Raw genomic sequence first — 18,752 nt, 5'->3', positions numbered from 1 at the left:
GCAAGGGCAATAGATGATTAGCTCATGCAAATCACCACTTAGATGTCTAACTTTGGCATTTGAACTAGATATGAAATTTCACGTGCATTATGGTGAGTGCAAAATATTTTGGGCTTCTTCCTTTTGAAAATCAGGCTGTGTACGTGCAAAGTATAATTAATTTTTTAAAATAGAGGGTTCTGGTGCATAGCGGCCGTGAACAGGCTAATTCACAAAGAAATATCTACTCTTGTCAAAGGAATAACTCTAAGAGGCAAGGAACCGGTCACTCCCACCAGAATCCTACTGAAGGCAAAGGGCATGCAAATGGGAGATGCATGAACTGAGTGGACATTGACTGGTAGGTGATAGGACATCTGTGCTAAAGAAAAGAGCCGTGTATTGTATGCAGTATTGAAATGGGATATAAAACAGGCTACTGCTCTCTCTGAGTTATCAGCACACAGTTCCTTAAAAGAATAGCTTGTTATTGTTGAAGGATCTTTGAAGACAATCCTGGAGCTGTTAAGACACGATAAGGTTATCAGTGGAGGCATGTCTGTGTTCGGCTGCAGCTCTTTTGCCTGCAGGGCAATCGTTTTTGCTATTTAACAGAGATTTATCCATGTCATAACATGGTATAATGAGAGCATGTGTTACCGAAGAACTTACCATAATGCACCTCTACTCTTCCAGAAAAATTTTATTTCCCAGGCATGTTGGGGACTGCCCGGGAATGTCTACATGAAAAGATCCTTTGACAGGAGTTGTCAGTATGTTAACACCTGGCCAGGAAGAACCCCCCAAATAACCCTGGTTTTGCCATGCTGCCTGCTGAAAATGAATGTATCAGATCACAATCACACAGAGTATGTAGGTTACATGGGCGAAAGCAAAGGGGTCAGGCTTCTCTGTTCTGTGCTCACAAATTGCAGCTTTGTACGTGTTTCAGGAGAGACTATTTAAATCTAATCTAAAGTAAGTGCAAAGCCTGGTTTAGATGCTAAATGGTATCACATCTAAGAAACTGACTTCAGTATGTCATCAAAATGTAGTCAGATCCTGCACCCTTCATTAGCCTGAGATCTGGGTATGTCACAAAGAGGCATGTTCATAGTGTCACACAGAACTCTACTGCCTTTATAACAGGAAGCTGACCTGTCCTAGGTGTGATCAGACAGTGGCACATCTGTGCGACTCAGACAGGCCAGGAGCATCCTTACTGCCAAATTCACCCTCATGTCGTATATACAAATTGTTACCCCCCCCCGCCCCACCCCTTCTTCAAACACCTCTTCTATTTCCGGAGCCAGATCCAAACTGCCCCTCTTTGTGTTTAAAACCCTCCAACTCCCTGCCTCTGGCTCTGGCTCTCTTCCCTGATACCTTCACTTACTCCCTGGCCCTTTGCACAATCTCACCCCGGCTGGTCAGAGAACCGTCTTCTCTGCAGCTCCCGCCATCTGGGACAGTGTTAAGCCCTCTCTGCGTCGCTTCATGGCTCTCAGCTGAAAAGGTCCCTTTCATTCCTCGTTTCTCTCTCCTAACTTCTCTCCCCTTTGGCTAGTATTTCACTTGATAGCTGCTTTATTTTGAGATGCAGTTGATAGGAGAGAAACCAAAGTGAAGTTGCACTGGTCTGTCAGTGGGGAATAGACGTTCATGGAATTTCCTCGGGCCTGGGTTCCACAGCAGAATTTCCTAGAAGAATGTATCCACACACATGCCCCCACAACACAAAGACCCACCTAAAAGGGAGCTTCTGCATGTAGCTGCTAATATTTACTGGAAGTCACATGTTATACAAATCCATCCGTCCACCCCTCATCTGGGTTGACCAGCAATCTTGATAGGAACTGATAAGTGCAGAGCGGTAGGGCAGCAGAGACCTTGAGACAGCTGCATTCTGTGTGCAGGCACGATAAAGATAACATGCCTTGAGACAAGAACAAAAATCACGTCCAATTCACGCTGCCTTTTTAATGTACAAAACTCAAACCAAAGGGGGTGACTTTGAGCCAGGTGTGTTTGCCAGAAAGGTCAGCTGTCAGGCACTCCGCTTTAGATTCCAGGGGTTAGACCGGTTTTTGCTGGATGTGTCTGTGTGATGGTGGATCGTGTTCAATCACAGCTTACACTAACACAGCATGAGAGAGCTCCAAAATACTTGAAAAACTGCCGTAGAGTGCTGCTACCCCAGTGACAGCCAGCCTGGTAGAGCAGCCCACGGCACATCACAGAACAATCAGAGAAAGGGCAATTTTCACTATAAACACTGAGCAAATCCTTACTCTGGGATCATAAACATTCATTCAGGGCAGCCAGGATCTCAAAATGTCAGCTGTCCTCCAAAAGCCCCACCCCATATACAGTGAACGCATGGAACTCCGTTATCTGCACCGCAAGGATGAAGGGCTGAGTCAACCCTGCCACAATCCAAACCTATGGTTCCAGGGAGTCTAGCGATTGCAAACCTGATGCTCAGGCCACTCAGCTATCCTCTGTCTCATACATATGGTGTCTCTATACTTTATATTTTAATGTGTGTGACTGCAAATGCTTCACAGTACTTTGTATCACCACAAACATATTGACAGCCTCTGTCTCAGCTAAGCATGCATGTGCACATGATTAACTCAGATCACGGAATAAGGAAAGCCAGTGATCTCTGACCCACATTAATACAGATTGCTAAGTTAGCTACAATCGTAGCATTTCCTGGGTGGTTAGCACCAGTTGCCCTTTGGCCCTCTGCCTTGGAAAGACAGGCTATAATCACCTAGAAATGCACTGGCCACAGGGTCCTGTTGTTCAGCTGACCTGAACCACAAAAACAGCATCGCCATCTTAAAAACCCAAAGGTACTCGCAGCAATCCTCGGTGGATGTAGCGGCACCTGCCCGTGCACCCTGCAGCCCCGTCTCTTATAAGCATGAAACTGGCCTGGGAGTAAACTCCTGGGTGCACCAAGTGACTAAGGACTCAGTATAAGGAAAAAGTAAAGGCTGGCTGGAGGCGTGCCAGAGTCACGTGGCCACTGCAATGGAACAAGAGCACCAGTGCTGCTAAAGCATTTCATTGCAGCCAAGGCAGCTTGTCTCCAGTCAGAACCCTCCGCTCTCATGTACACGCATTGCCCAGGAAGCCGCAGGACTCCTGCTGTCTCACAATTTGGCTTTTGCTCTGTGTGTGTGATGGCTCGGGACAAGCTTTACCAACCCTGCAGGTGTCCTGTGCGGTGGTATCTTTTGGCACAAGGTGCGTGTTGTCGGGGATAAGATACAGTGCTCTGAACAGGAGCATGCCCTGCCATGCAGGAACTAGCGATCGGCTTGCACTGTAGGTGTGTGCAGGAGAGGAGAGGAGGTCTCAACAAACAAACAAACTCTTTCTTAGCTGCAAAGCACCTTGGCGGGAGGTGGAATGGAAAAGGGACTCATTGATTTCCTGACAGAGCGAGGGGAGCCACACGCTTAATTGAAATGGAAGTTGCAGCAGGGAAGCTCCCCCCTCCTCTCTCTTCCCTGGCTTTAAATGTTCCAGAACATCCCATAGACTCACTCTTCTGGTGTGTATTTTGCTGTAGCTGTATGAACACTTGTGACACGTCACCAGCTCTAGGACCTCAGTGTGGCTTTTTCCTACCAAGTGGCAAAGCAGTGGACTGTTTCACAAGCATGCTTCCATGCCATACCGAGGCAGGACATGTGACACTGAGACCCTATGCTTTGTGCTCCACCGAGTGGGAAAATCCCCATATGGTGAGCCATGCCGGGGGCCCGCACACACTATCAGGCCCGGGGGTGACCTCAGAGGCATGTCACGCATTCGCACTGTTTAGCAGTCTACAGAAAGCTGGGACGTGACTGTGACAGTATGAGGAGCTCAAATCACTTGACAGATCTTAATGAACCAAGCCTTGTAACTATCACCCCTGCGAGTTGGGTAACAATATTATCCCCACTGCTAAGGTGTGGAAACTGAGTCACAGAGCAGGGGAGGTGACTTGCCCAAGGTCATGTAGCAAGTCAGTGGCAGAGCTGATAATGTTACCCAGCTGTCCCAAACCCCAGCCTCATTCTGTAGAAACTAGACCTTTCCTGGCAGCTCAGTGTCTGGGCGTTGCTTGGGGTGAGGAATACAGAACAGGCTTTGCTGACCACCCTGCCAAGGTGCCTCTGGAAACCCTCCATCTAGATGCATTTCCAGTGCACCAGGCACCAGAGTAACAAGGCTCCTAGTTCTGGGCCCTGCCTGTGGAGCTCCCTGCCCTTGGAAAGCTCCCTCCTGGCTTTGCAGAGTAGGCTGACGTCCTTTTCACTGCTTCCTCCTGCTGCCTCATTTACAGCTCTTTGCACTGTGCCCTATGCTGTCCCTACCCATAGCTGGCTGCACCCCAGAACCAACACACATCCCCAGGGCAGGAAAGAAAACAGCCACCCGCTGATCTGGGGTGCAGCTATGCAAAGAGCATCTCTCCCCACAGCAAGGCCTAATGACCGCACCAGCTCAGCCCCTAACCGTAAGGGGAAAGCTCTAGCCCTCAGATCACGCCTCTTATAACCTCGGCTCCTGGAGCAATTCAGCCCAGCTGAGCCCACCCTGCTCTGGGAATTGCTGCACTGAGAGCACGCACCTGTGGATGGTGTTAACCCCATCCCTGCCAGATTCCATGCTCAGGTTTTTATCCATTGAGGGATGTGGTACTTTATTTGGCAGTGATTACCATGTAAGTGCTCTTGTACTTGCAGGGTAACTGCACAGGTCTGACTTGGTGGCGTACATGCTGTGGTAATTACATGCTCAGGGAGATTAGCTGGTAGGTCCTACACTAATTGCTGTGTAACCTGCACTCTGATTTAAACCTGGTAGATGCCTGACCATGAAACTGGATTTACAAGAGACAGTGTGGTTAGTCCAAGGGAACTAGGTATATTGTTGTGAGGTCTGGGGCAAGTCTCTGTGCCTCAGTTTCCCCTCTAGAAAACGTGGTTAATAATACTTGCTCATGCTGGTCAATGGCTTTGCAATCCTCCTATGAAAAGCACCATCTAAATGCAAAGTATCATTACAATACTAATTAGTGATTCTCCAGTGGAAGCAAATAGCACGCCCATGAAACCTGTGCACTGGAAACACCAGGGTTTGCCTTTCTTAATGGCAGCCCCTGGCTAGCAGGAATTTGCTTCTCTTTCACATGATCAAGCACATCCTGTAAGAGCCTTGTGGAGAATGGTAAAGATAAAATTGTTTTCTAGATACAACCAACCACTCCGGGCACGTCTCAGACTGCCTGTGGGGCTACATCACCACGCTTTGTCTGACTGTCTCTCTCTCTCTTACAGTATCTCTCTCTCGCCATTGACATTTTTTTAGTACAGTGTCTTCAGTCTCCGCTACAGTAATAGTGAGGTTAGACTGGCTGATCAGACTGGACCCTTCTGGCTAGTCTCTGCTCTGGAGTCTGGTAGGAAGCCATACAAAACTGAACACTAGTGGCATAACAAGGCCCTACACGGTTCTGAGAGGCTCTAGTTACATGAGACACTACAGGGGAACTGGGGCACTAAGCTGTTTGGAAAATCATGCCCACAGTACCCCAAGTGTTCAGGTGTGTGTGACTTACATGGGTCCTGGATACTCTGGTAGTGTTGTGTAATGCACATGTATTAGGTTCTAGACAGATACTTCCAACTCAGGCCAGAGATTGTGGCAGGACAATGCGGAATTACTTCAAAGAACAGTTGGTGGAAATGCATTCCCCACTGATGATGTACTACAGAAACCCCACGATGTGCACACAACAGCAGCTTGTCATGTAGCCTGACATGTGAGAAAGGCAATGGAAGGAAGAAGTGATCTATTAAATAACTTCAAAGGAATACCTGTGTTTCTCAAGTGATGCCCTTTGCCAGCAGACAAAGAATCTTTACATTGGCACAATAACCTCAAAGTGGTTAGGACACAAAAGGCAATAATTGGCTCTTTAACAAGTAATTATTTCAATTTTCTGCTTTCCTGCCATGTTGGCACTTGGGTTGAAATACACAGACAGCAGAAAGTGGGAGGATCAGAAAAGCCAGAGGAAAATAAACGTCCATTTTCTTCACACGCTGTAGGGTGCAGGAGTGCTGAGCTTGAGCACTTTTAAACTTCTACTTGACAACAAGAGCAGTTAGAGCTCAAAGTGTCCAGAAAAAGAATGACCTTTTGGGTACCAAAGTGATGGAGAATGCCAGGCCACAGCAACTCCTCCTGAGAATATGCCAGCAAAAAAAATACATTTCTTATTTCCATGTGTACGTTCAATGGGCAGTGGACATGCTGCAATACTTGGCTAATAGAGTTAGAAATGGAAAAGGCCAGGCCTAGTAGAACAGAAGCCACAACACACATGGCTGGTCCCTATTGTATTGCTTTGTGCAGCGCAGCTCTAAGTAACAAAGCAATGGGGCTTCCACAACGGCCCCTGGGGCTCTCTTCCTACATGGCACTTGGCTACAAAGTATTCAGAGAAAGGACAGCCTTGTGGGCTGGGTTCAGTTCCTAGCTCGTGGTGCCCCTCCTCCTGTGTGCAAAAGAGAGGTGATCCTCCTTGTTTAGAGTGTAACCTCTTCCGGGCAGTGCCTGCCTCTCCTGCGTCTGGGCAGCGCCCAGGACAATGGGGCCCCGATCTGGGGCCAGGCTTTGAGCTCTGCTGTCACATAAGTGGAATCCCATGGCTCTGACGTGTGTGTGTGTCCTCCCACCACAGTGTAATTTCATAGCCAAGATACAAATGTAGCTCTGTTAATCAGTCCCACACATGCCAGTCCCTGATCATCTTTGTTGCTTTCCTCTGAACTCTCTCCAAAGTGGCAATATCATTCTGGTACCGCGCTGCCTGGTGCTGAACGCTCTGTGTTAGGTGCAGGTACAATTGGGCTGTGTAAATCCCGCAGGGGTGCTTGCCACCCCGATCCATTCTGCCGCAGTTTAGTTCCAGCTCCCTTTTGTTACAGGGAGGTCGGCTGCTCCTTGATGCCATTTAAGCACTGAATAGTAACCCTGGTTTTTCAGAACTGCGGCCAATAAGTCTCATATACTCCAGTCTTGGTCATTTTCACATTGGAATAGCAAAAGGACGTGGGTGCAGGTTTTTCCTGGGGAATGGATGCCCTGCTGGGGGCGGTCACTCAGCTTCCCTCACACCCGCCATCCAAAGGATGTTAACGTGCTGCATAGACACTGCTAACCCCTGTGACTTGCCCAGGCTCATGCAGTGAGAATCCAAGAGACCCTGCTCCAAAGCCAACCCTAACCATGTCATGGGGTTGTGCCTGTGATCCCTGGACCTCTCCCTTCCCTGCTGGTACAGCTGCAGGCTACAGAAAAGCTACCAGAAATACACTGCAGAGTAAGCACTTGTGTGTGGAGGTGCCTCCCTCTCTGGAGCTGGATTCAGAGCGCACCCCCATACCTGTGCTAGTGAGGGCGGGCGAGGGAATGTGTGAAGTGCTCAGTGTGGCCTACACTAACAGCTCAACTCATCTGAGGCCATCAGGGGTTCAGAAGCTGATTTTTGGCTCCCACCCTCCAGTAAGAACTCTTGGCCTCTGAGGCCGTTATATGCAGAATTAGCCCCGATTTCAGCCAGCCGGGTGGCAGCGCTGACTTCACCAGCTAGACTAAGGGTCTGTACTGGGGCAGCTACAGCCAGGAGTGGAATCGGGCTAATTCCAAGTGTAGAGACGGTCCAAGTGAAGCACAGACGTCAGCTGCTGTAAAGTTAGCACCCCTACAGCAGCTCGGGCCAGAGGCTCTGGGACTTCGTATCCTGAAAAGGGAGAGATTGAGTCTTCTGAAATCAAGAACAATAATAAGCTGATTTCCGCCGCCACCAGTGGTAGCAGAAGTGCAGCTTGTCTGCTGATTGGGGGCCTAAAACTCACTGAGCGCTGTAAGTCTCTTTGCCAGGTGACAGCTCTCCTTCTCAGAGCTACCGGGAAGTGAAGAGGGAATTGTGTCTTGAAGCGAAAATCTCTTTATGGGTTTGCCTCTGTGTGTTTTATCTGGGTTTTTAAAAGTTTGTTGTGTGTGTGTGTGTGTGGGGGGGGTGATTGGTCCCCCCCCATTTGAAGGGGAGTTGATCGGACACCGTAAAGGGGGCTCTTCCCTCCATTCCTACCCTCTGCATCCAGTTCATCCCCACTTGTTGCAGCACGTCTGTGCAGGGAGCCAACTGGTGCAGAACAGCTCCTCTAGCTCCTGGTGAATTTTTGGGATCCCTGAGCAAACCTGCCTGTTCCAGCATGTTGGAATAAGCCTCCCTCCCCTCCCCCCCCCCAAAAAAATCCCCAAATCTTCGCTGAGGCGCGTCTCAGCCCAGGCTGATGCGGGTACGGCGGGGGGAGCTGATCAGGTATCCCTGCTGAGCTGTGTGCGTAGGGGAGGGTCATGCAGGCGTCTAGCAGATGCCAGGGATGGGAGGGGGATGAGTTTTTGTCTCCTAACTCCCGAACCCAATGTGAATGCAAGCCATGGGTTTAGCGTCTAGGACTGGCACATAAAGCTCCTGTCCCACACGCCGGCACAGACCCCTGTGCAGCCAGGCTGCATTTAGTCAGGTTGGGGCGGGGAGGGGGGGGGGAGCGGAGGATTATTGGAAAAGGAAATTTTGTTGCTTTTCCCTCCATGGAGGGGGCAGGGAGACATCAGCCAGTGGGCAGCTGTCTCTGCAGTCTCAGCTCCGCCTCATACCTGTGTAGCCCCAGTGACTTGCTGGACCCAGCCCCCAGGGCTGTCAGGTTGCAGGCGTATAAGTTATAAAGGCAGAATGTGGCTTTTGGCCGTTGCTCTCCCCAGGGTGTGTGTGTGGGGGGTGGAGGCGTTACCCTTCCTCCTTTACATGCTTATCGTTTTCATTGAGTTGCCCCCAAACATTTTCCCCAGCAACCCGCCACGTGTTCTGCGTGAAAACCAGGCGTGCCGGCCAGAGGCACATGCGTGGCCTGGCTCTCTGGCGCTGCCAAGGTGTGGAAAGGCAGATGAAGATGGGGGCAGTGGAGGAACAGGGCTGCAGACCAGGTGACCTCAGCCAAGAGACATTTCTAAAAAGTGGGACATGCAGGTTACAATCTGCCTTGGTGTGGGGCAAGGAGGCACTTAGCCTGAGGGCCCCAATGCACACCCACACCCCGGGCCTGGATAAATTGCATGGCTAGCGCTTTGGGGCAGGGAGCGTCTCACTCACCTCGCGCAAGGGGGGGCCTCATTCTGATTGGGGCCGTTTGGTGCTGTAATATCAATCAATAAATAAAGGAGCCAGTCCTGTGTGTGGGTTTTCTGGAGCTCTCAGAGCGTGCTGGTCTGAGCAGCGGTGCCTGGCGCCCACAGTGCGGGGCACACTGGACTGGAGACGTGGTGCCTGCACTGCAAAGCTCCGTCTCTCCAGCTGCTGTGACAGGCCTGATGCCTCAATTCATTCCGTCCCCGACCGCCCTGTGCCCGCGCCAAGGGATGTGCCCTTAAGCCCAGCTCTCCCTGCTCTTTTCCAGTACTCACCGCTGCTGAAGAAGCTCTACTGTCAGATCGCCAAGACATGCCCCATCCAGATCAAAGTGTCCACGCCGCCCCCGCCAGGCACCGTCATCCGGGCCATGCCCGTCTACAAGAAGGCAGAGCACGTGACAGAGGTGGTGAAGCGCTGCCCCAACCATGAGCTGGGACGCGACTTTAATGATGGTGAGAGCTGGTCTCCTCCCCTCAAAGAGCGGGTCAGTGTCTCCGTCATCCGCCTCCCAGGTGGGGACAATGATTCTGTTTGAACCTGTCTCATGCTGATAACCTGTAGCCCAGAGCTTCCCCATGACCAAGACTTGCACTAGACAATGAACAGGGCCACGCGATACCTGACAGGTGGGGTTCAAGGCCCTCCATTTTCACTCCTGTATACAGGAGTCTTTCCCCCTCTCCCCTTTCACTCGGAGAACCAAAAACCTGCCTGTGAAGCTCAGATGAAAGCACCATGTTTTGCCTGATGTGTGCTGGGAACCATCGCTCCTGGCAGCCCCAGTACTGAACTGATGGCAGGTGAGACGGCTCAGGCAGTGCTTCCAGGGCTTGTTAGCTCTGCCTCTGCTCAGACCTGATCTAAGTGCTCCATCCACTCTGTGCCAGGACGGCATCATCCTTTACCTTACCTCTCCCTGTGCTGCCTGTCCTCTTGGGCCCCTCTGCCGGTGGAGACAGGCCACGTGCCCTAGGCAAATTATTTTGAGGTCTGAGCTGCTTGTCTGTAAGATATTTGTCACCTACTAGCTAAGCTACAAGTTCCTCAAGTTGCTGCTTGTGACTCTCAGATAGAATTTTCAAAAGTGCCCAAGTTCCAAATCCCCAAAGGTATTTAGGCACCTAACATCCATTTATTTCACTGGAAGTAAGGAGCCTAAATGCCTTTGAGCATCTGGACCTAAGTGACTTGGGATCCTAAGTCCCCTGTACATCAATGGAGCAGAGCTGCTTAAGTGCTTTTGAAAATGTTATCCACTGATCTCATCTCCCTTAAAGACGTTCAGAGGAAGAAAGGCAGGGAGCCTGGACTCAGTTTGGCTCCAGCCGGCACCCTGAGCTCCTCACTAAACTCCATCTAGAGAAGACAAAAGGATCAGAGCCCGACGTGTTGCTTGTGAGATTCCTGCTGTTACACATAATGTTCTGCTCCCAGCAGAACCCTTTGCCTGCTGAAAATGCAGCCCAGCCCAGTCAAATGCAGCAGGGAAGAATGGGGCTAGGGGTTTTGAAAGGGGTTAGGTAGTTAGGGGGTCCCCGCCTCTCACTGCAGGACTTGCCTGACGTGTCTCTGTTTAAGTGGGGCCCTGCTCGCCGCCGCCGGTCAGCAGGAATGAGCAGGTGTGAAGCAGAGCCAAAGGATTCTTCAGGCCAGGCAATTGTCCCCACGTTCCCCGGCACGGTCAGAACCAGACATTCAACTCTCCCTGGCTGGGGCCTGCCTAGTGCCCCCTTTCCACAGAGCCACATCCAGGCAGCCCAGCCCAGGGAAGGGAGTGATGCATGCGGCCACCAAATCAGCCTCGGAGACACTTAGATGAAGAAAGCATCGAAACGCTCAAACAAACAGTGGCTGTGAACGCAAACCTTCCTGTGCAGCCTGAGGCGACCTTTGCACAGGTCATTGGAGGCACTGCACCACCGAAGCGAAGCAACAGCCGTACCTCTGCAAATAAGCTGCCCAGAGGTTGCCATTGGGAATGCTTGGAGCCCACTGGGTTGCTTCGGGATTCTCCTGTCTTGCAGATGCCCAGGGTTTCTCAGGCTCAGAGGATGAGGGACAGCGGCCTGGCATGGGCGTCTTGCCAGGTGTTTGTACTTGCCTACTGTGATGGGGACCAGTCCTGATTTGGTTCGGGCCCACCTGGAACACCCAGTAAACTCAGAGGCAGATGAAAGTAAAAGTCAGTTAAACAAATTCTTTGGCTCCTCAGGAGAGTGTCAGGTTTAGGTTGAAAGCCACATTGGGTGGAATTTTCAGGTCAGGTTTTATGTGGCCATAACAGCCCCCTTTGGCCCCTCGAGAGCAGGTGGGGCTGAGGGGAAGCTGGAGGGAACAATGTCTACACATGGAAGTTGAACCAGTTTAACTTCCATAGTTTTTTTAAAACCATTTTACCAGAACCATCCCGTACAACACTCTTTCCAGTTTAACTCACTTATTTTGGTTGTGTTTAACCCAATTCCTAATCAGCTTAAGCTAAACTGAAATGCATGTGGTGTAAACCAAAATGTGAGCGTCCACACTGCCTTTTGCCCTGGTTTAACTAAACAGGTTTTATAATCACCCCGTGCAACGTTCTTGGGTCGGCAAGCCCACCGGGAAGGGTCTTATCTCTAACTCTCCCTTCTGCCTCTGCAGGCCAGTCCGCTCCAGCCAGCCACTTGATCCGGGTGGAAGGCAACAATCTCTCTCAGTACGTGGACGACCCTGTCACCGGAAGGCAGAGTGTAATGGTGCCATATGAGCCACCACAGGTATTCTCTTCGCTTGAAGAGGATTAGAGGTGCTGGGGGGAGGGGACAGGAGGGAGGGTGAAAATAGGGATAGTAGTTTTCTTAAATAAAGTTATAGCTGCCCCACTGGCTCCGACCCTGCACTGACTCCATTGGCACCCGGGGGCTGAAAGCAGCATCCACCCTGTGGAACTTAGGAGATGAATTGAGATCCCTGCCAAGGCTCCTGATGGCACTGCAGTGTCTGGAGAGTAATATCCCTCTTGCTACAGCCCGGATAGCAGATACATTGTGCCTGTTCTCCTTCCCTTTCCGGATTTGCCAAAGCATCTCACTGTAAAGGGGAATCTTGCTTCAAACCCACTGGGCTCGCAGAGCATTGTGCAGGTTAACAGAAACTTCGGGCCAGCTAGTAACTGCTCGGGGCACAAAAGGCCAATAATGAAATAAAATAAAAATTGTGAGTGGAAAGCTTAGCACGCCCCCTAGGGCACTGTTAAATTAGTGCATTTGTGATGTTGATTTCCAGCTGCAATGTCACACGCCCAGGTCAATGAATGAAATATCTAGCAATAAGGTCCCACAAAACCAGCATGATGTGAAAGTAACACAGGCTCTCTGCAGTTACAGTGGCTACGTAATCCCCATTTGAGGGGATATTTCTTTAGAGCAAGGGTCAGAAATTCATCTTCCCTGCCTTCCTCCCTGAATATCCCCCCAACACACACAACCCCCTCTCCCCCCACTGGTTTGTGAGCTGAGACATGCTCTTTGCACCTGTCTGGCTGCAGCCCTTTGCTGCAGTGACTGAGGTCTGCCACCATCTCCCCTGGGCTTTTAACACCCCCCTCTACTAACCCCGCCCCCCACATGATGTCATTTCCTCTCTTTTGGGCAGGTTGGGACTGAGTTCACCACCATTCTGTACAATTTCATGTGCAACAGCAGCTGCGTGGGAGGGATGAACAGGCGACCCATCCTCATCATTATAACCCTGGAGACAAGAGAGTGAGTCATTCTTATGGTACCTGTGCTGCAAAGGACAGACATCCCCCCTCCCCTTCGCACTCCTGAGCCTGGCTCTCCTGGGGCCTCCTGGACAGGTTACGAGCTGAACTTTAGCTGGGTAAATAGCTGGAGAGAGGCTCACCCAGTTCACATCTGGGGTTGGGGAGAGCCTCAGCAGGGAAACAGAGGAGTTAGCAAAACCCCCGATTGTTTTGCAAGAGCCCTGGAGGAGAAGGCGGCCCATAAAGTTCTGGAAGCTGCAGCCCAAGGCAAACTCCTGGCCAAGCATCTTTGGCATGGAGAGTCCAAAGCACAGCGAAGAGGCGGGGAAGTGGCATTCCCTGACGGGGAAGTTAGTGACTACGAAGAGTCTTAGCGGGTGGGTGTGTGGGGAAGGTGAGTGTGCACAGGGGCCTAGGCTGCTCCCCCTGCATACCTTTCACAGCCTGAAAAAACTCTTACTCCCTCCCGTCTCCCAGGGTGTAACTGTATTAGCCCTTTGCCAATCAAAGATGAAAGGCCACCGGGGGGAAATTCACCCTCAGCCAAAGGGACCTGCACAAGAGCCCGTGCATCACCGTGAGACCTTACGTGGAACACAGCACCTTGTGTGCTGCGTCAGGCCTGGTGGCTATGTACAGCAGCCTTGGGCTTCTGAGCTCAGCAAATTCCTGTCTTTTTAGTATTTTCTGGGGTATTTAAAAGCTTTTTGAATAATTGATCAAGGGACAGAAACCCAGCCCCATAGAGAATGAGGTTTAGTCTGATTAGTTCCCTAAAAAAATAAATACTTTGGGGTTTTTTACTCTGCTCCCCAGTGGCCAAGTACTGGGGAGGAGATCGTTTGAAGGGCGGATCTGCGCCTGTCCTGGCCGAGATCGGAAAGCCGACGAAGATCATTACCGAGAGCAGCAAGCCCTGAACGAAAATGCAGCTAAAAATGGCAACGTCAACAAGCGCAGTGAGTCCTCCTCTCGGGAAAGGGGGACCCTCGACTCCCAGTGAGACCCCCAGCTCTGCACTGCCTAGCACTGCTGAGCTGGTGCTGTCCTGGGCATGGCCCATGCTTCCGGGGGCAGCAGCACCGGACACTCTGAACTACGGAACTTGGGTGGGGAAGTTTAGATGAAGAGCAATACTCTGATCCAAACTTCATTGCTCAAATCCAGCTGTCATCAGACATAAACCTTGCAGTCAGAAAAACAGAGTGGCATTATTGTGCAGGTGCTTCACTGGCCAGATCTATTTGTTCATCATCATCGTCGTCGTCATTAGGCAAGTGTTTGTTAGTGCTAAGATCGTTAAAAAACTAACATGGTCCATAAGCTTTAAGCTTATCTTCTGCAGGCATCAGAAAGGAATTCTTTGCCCTCTCTCTTCCCATCCAGCATTGGCCAGTGGGGAGTTTTTGCTGTACTTTGAAGCCTTGCTCCTCCCAGAGATAGGTTAGCAGCAGGCAAAACCTCTGTTGAGGGTAGGGCAGGGGGCTAAAGTGGGAGGCAGAGGAAAAGAATTTTCTGTGTAAGCATATAATATTTCATCACTAGCCCACCCCCCTCCAATAATTGGGCACATGCTCAGCTAAGCCTTCTCAGGGAAGTTATTTAACTGTTTGCAGTAAAACCTTACAGAAGGATCCTGGCGATTTATCTGCTCATGCACAAGAGCTTCTCACTCGCCCTCTATCACAATGGTGATAACTCATCTTTTAGTCACCTGTCAAGTGGGTGAATTGAATGATCTATATTGATCTTCTTCAACTTTAACAAAGCAAATCACTCCGAAGGGCCTAGGGCCATGCAGCGATGCCCTCGTTCTCCCCTTGGGAGCTGGAGTCAGAGTTAGGTTTGTGCAGTAAGGTTTGCATTGTCCAGCAATGGGCTTGGTAGTCAGGGAAGCCCTATTTTTCCCTGCTCCTGGGTTCTGGCTTTCGTTCAGCAGGGCCTGCTAGCAGCTGCCTGCTCTGCTAGGAGCTATTGCATTTATCTAACACGGGTCCCGTTCTAACGTCATGGAAGAACTAGGGAGTGGCCGCTTAGATGATCATATTTAACTTGATTTTCCCGTAATACTGTTTCCCATCTCCTTCCTCAGCTTTCAAACAGAGCCCCCCGGGGATTCCAGCACTAGGGGCTGGCGTTAAGAAAAGGCGGCACGGGGAAGAGGAAATGTATTATGTCCCAGTAAGTATCAAATCTTCTGCTGCACGTAGTGTCTGCGCCCTGCTCTGGGAATGCAGTGGCGCTGGCCCCTGGATAGGATATGGGGGAGCAGCTCCCAGAATTCAAAGGGCAATGAAGTGATATTTTACCTAGCTGAAAGGACGAGCCCTCCCCAGACTGGAATTCCCAGCAGTACACAGCACTGAAGTGCTTTGCTTTGGGTGGCTGGCGCTTACAGGCCTGATGAGTCCTTACAGAGGGGAGGCAGGGTGCAAGGAGCAAGACCGATGGGGCTAAGAATGGGCACAGTGAAGAACCGGGTGGGAGCAAGTCTGCAACGAACGCTGAGCACCAGGCAGCAGGAGCGGAGATCCAGAATCATGCACTGGAATTGCCTGCTCCAAAACAAGGCTGCAAGTCACCTTCCTCCCTGATCCCGCTGTGGCAAGAGGGAATTTGGCCTGGTGTGCCTTCAGCACTGCTCCCACGGCCAGGGACTTGGCTACGCCATCTTCCTGCTGCTAGGGGAGGGGACATGTTATCAGACCCCACTCTGCTCCTGCAGGAAGGGGACTAGAGGAGACCATGAGTTGCAACTGAATTTCTTGAGGATGGCTCTCCTAGAAGCATGGAACCCCAGGCAGCTGCTTGCCTTGCTTGTGCTTAAGGCTATCCTCACATTGTCCCTTGAGTGGGCTGGGTAAAGGAGGGGGAAGGTGGGACTGGCTGTGTGAGAGGGTCCTCAGCAAACCTGACAAGGCAAGTCAGACCGAAGTACAGGCTTGCCTTGGTCCCTGATTCAGGTTCGTGGCCGGGAGAATTTTGAGATCCTCATGAAGATAAAGGAAAGTCTGGAGCTGGTGGAATTAGTCCCGCAGCAACTAGTCGACTCCTATCGGCAACAGCAGCAGCAACTCCTGCAGAGGCAGTAAGTACCATGACCGTATTGTCCACTGTCGCCACAAGGGGTTCTCCAGAGATACGTCAAATTAACCGTAAGACATAACAGGGATCCAGGAAGCTGGCCTGACCACCCTTAGGGTTCGCACAGGGCAGTGGAGATGGAAGCTGTGTAAATGCTATGTATTAGGATGCCCTTAAGGGCCCTGCTACTAAGGTGAAGCCAGCTGTTCTGCATCCCATGCACATTCCAGACAGACAGGTTCAGAGTCGGTTTCCCCAATAGGGGTGCGGCACGATCTGCACTAGTGCAATGTGCCCAACCTTAAACCAGCGTCAGTCGCGTCTGGAGCAGGGTTTTGCACTGGTGCAGCTATGCGCTGGCTAAAACCTCAGTACGGACACGGCCGAGGTGGGAGTCTGGCGACACCCAGGAGGGAGTCCCTAGAGAGGTTTGATTTGCTCAGTCTCCACTAGGGTCTAACTGCCTGTGCCACTCTTCCCGAGCAGGAGTCACCTGCAGTCCCCTTCCTCCTACGGGCCCGTCCTTTCGCCAATGAACAAAGTACACGGAGGAGGGATCAACAAACTGCCGTCTGTCAACCAGCTGGTGGGGCAGCCACCGCAGCACAACTCCAGCTCCGGGCCCAACCTGGGCCCAATGGGTAAGGCACCCGCACTGCCACGGGCTCTGCAATCACCAAGGGCCAAGAAGCCAGACAGACAGCAGCCTCGCTCGGCTAAACAATACGTAAAGCAGTGCAAAGCTCCCTATGCCGAGCTCCAAATTCCTCCTCCTCCCCCTCTCCCATGCCAAGCAGAGTAGGTTACCATGAGCTTGGTCATTAGTCGCTTATGCAGCTACATTGCTTGGAACAACTCACCATGCCAGTAGCTGGGAGAGCCCTGCCCAAGCCAGGCTGCCCGGATCCACATTGTAGCCGGTGTCTGCAAAGGTTGCCCCTGAATCTGTGGATTGTGGGGGTGGAACCTCCAGCTTCTTCACCCCTCCTCCACCCGACGGGTGAATTCGCAGGGAATCCTGCCAGTTAACACTCAGGGGCTCTGGTCCCTGAGGTGGGTTATTCCTGCAGAGTGGAGAATGGGGCTCTGTGCTTGGGAAAGGACAGTTGTAGCTTCTATGAGTTAAGTTAAATCAAAAACTTTTCAATGGTTCTCCCCTGGACGCTCTGGGCACAGCCCATGAGACGGAAACTCTTTTGCTTTTTCTTGTGCTCAGGACCTGGAATGTTGAACAGCCACCCCATGCAATCCAATGGAGACATGAACGGAGGCCACTCCTCCCAGGCCATGGTCTCAGGTTCACACTGCACTCCTCCTCCACCCTACAACCCTGACCCCAGCCTCGTCAGGTAGGGACGGCACCGGACCTGTGGTGTGTTGTAGTCATGCTCTTTTCCTTTACTCTAACCTTCAAAAATATGTTTAGCAACTGGTCAACTGGTCACTAGTTCCAACTGAGAAATCACTGCTCATGAAACCAGTGTGTTCTCACCACTCTTCACTTCAGAAATTGTCCTCGCCAGCCAATTGCTGGTTAGAAACACAAATCACCTGCAAAGATCTTTGGCTTATTCACTTTCACTAAGTTCATTCAAAACTTGATCCCTTTAGCAGACTGATACGAAAAGGCACCTTGCCCTGCATGTCAAACACTGGCATATAACTTTGCAGCTCTTCCTTCTTCCCCCTTTCGGACCAATGGTGACTGGAAATTGCAGTAGAGGATTTATAGCCATACGTTATCAGGTCTGTAGTCCGTGATTTGATGTCCTTCTCAAAGAACTGATACATCAGATGTTTTCCCAGATGGTCTACCAGAATCACGGAGTGGCACAATCAGTGCTAGCATTTTGTAGCTGCAGCCAAGCGCTCTACATAAAATATTCCAGCACCAAATGTTATATTGCAAAGATTAATTGTTGCTGACCAAATGACTTAGGGCCAAATTCCACAACCCTTCCTCAGTCAAGTTGCTCAAAGGGAAAAATTAATCCCTGGAGTAATTCCATATAAGTCATTTAACTGAGACCATTGAAGACTGCTGAAGCCAGTGGAATTGTTAGGATGAATTTGGTCCCATGAGCTTTACCTCTCCAACATTAATGCCAAATTAGTTCACGCTTTTCAGCCCCAAGAAAACTCTGACCAGGAGTTTTGAGGATCCCTGAAATGGGTTCTTGCTATGCTTCCAATTTCTTGCATCCCATAATACCATAGTAGCATGAGAAGAGTTGCCAAGCCTTCAGACGAAAGAAATGAGTCCACTCAAATGTCCCCATACCCTCACGTGAATTCAAAAGTGCTTTGCCACAGTGGTGACACTTGAGAACACAGCATATATACCTGACAAGTTAATGCCACTTTACTTTCAAATTCTTTCTGCAGTTTTTTAACAGGCTTGGGGTGTCCAAACTGCATCGACTATTTCACCTCACAAGGGTTACAGAATATTTACCACCTGCAGAATCTAACCATAGAGGTAAATGCTTTGGGAAGATCTCTTCTTATCACTTGTTTCTACCCGCTGTTGATCTTAAAACAAGGACAACCAAATAAAGGAAATAAATGTGCACCTACCTATCATACAGGCTTTATAGTCCCCATGTTTTATGTTTCCCAATTATGCATTCTTTCTAGTCCTATAGGTTTAGAACAATAGTGCAATCCTTAAAA

At 50.5% G+C, this 18,752-nt stretch overlaps 1 protein-coding gene across 2 annotated transcripts in view; it reads left to right on the top strand.

The window, feature by feature from the left end:
- The window catches only part of TP73 (tumor protein p73), a 60,916-nt gene that overhangs the window by 37,852 nt on the left and 4,312 nt on the right, over positions 1-18,752 (top strand). The window contains exons 4-12 of one of the 2 annotated variants that reach the window (XM_024207882.2): positions 9,516-9,702; positions 11,891-12,006; positions 12,884-12,993; positions 13,812-13,954; positions 15,088-15,176; positions 15,959-16,083; positions 16,566-16,720; positions 17,296-17,428; positions 18,465-18,558. In XM_024207882.2, the coding sequence (XP_024063650.1) occupies positions 9,516-9,702; positions 11,891-12,006; positions 12,884-12,993; positions 13,812-13,954; positions 15,088-15,176; positions 15,959-16,083; positions 16,566-16,720; positions 17,296-17,428; positions 18,465-18,558 (1,152 nt within the window). The remainder of the gene's footprint in view (positions 1-9,515; positions 9,703-11,890; positions 12,007-12,883; positions 12,994-13,811; positions 13,955-15,087; positions 15,177-15,958; positions 16,084-16,565; positions 16,721-17,295; positions 17,429-18,464; positions 18,559-18,752) is intronic. The other variant, XM_024207880.2, reaches the window with a different exon arrangement.

Source organism: Terrapene carolina, unplaced genomic scaffold, assembly GCF_002925995.2.
Source record: "Terrapene carolina triunguis isolate 2854851 unplaced genomic scaffold, T_m_triunguis-2.0 Scaffold714, whole genome shotgun sequence".
Classification (NCBI taxonomy): Eukaryota; Metazoa; Chordata; order Testudines; family Emydidae; genus Terrapene; species Terrapene triunguis.
The sequence above is the reverse complement of the archived record's forward strand: the minus strand, read 5'-3'. Positions and strand labels throughout refer to the sequence as shown.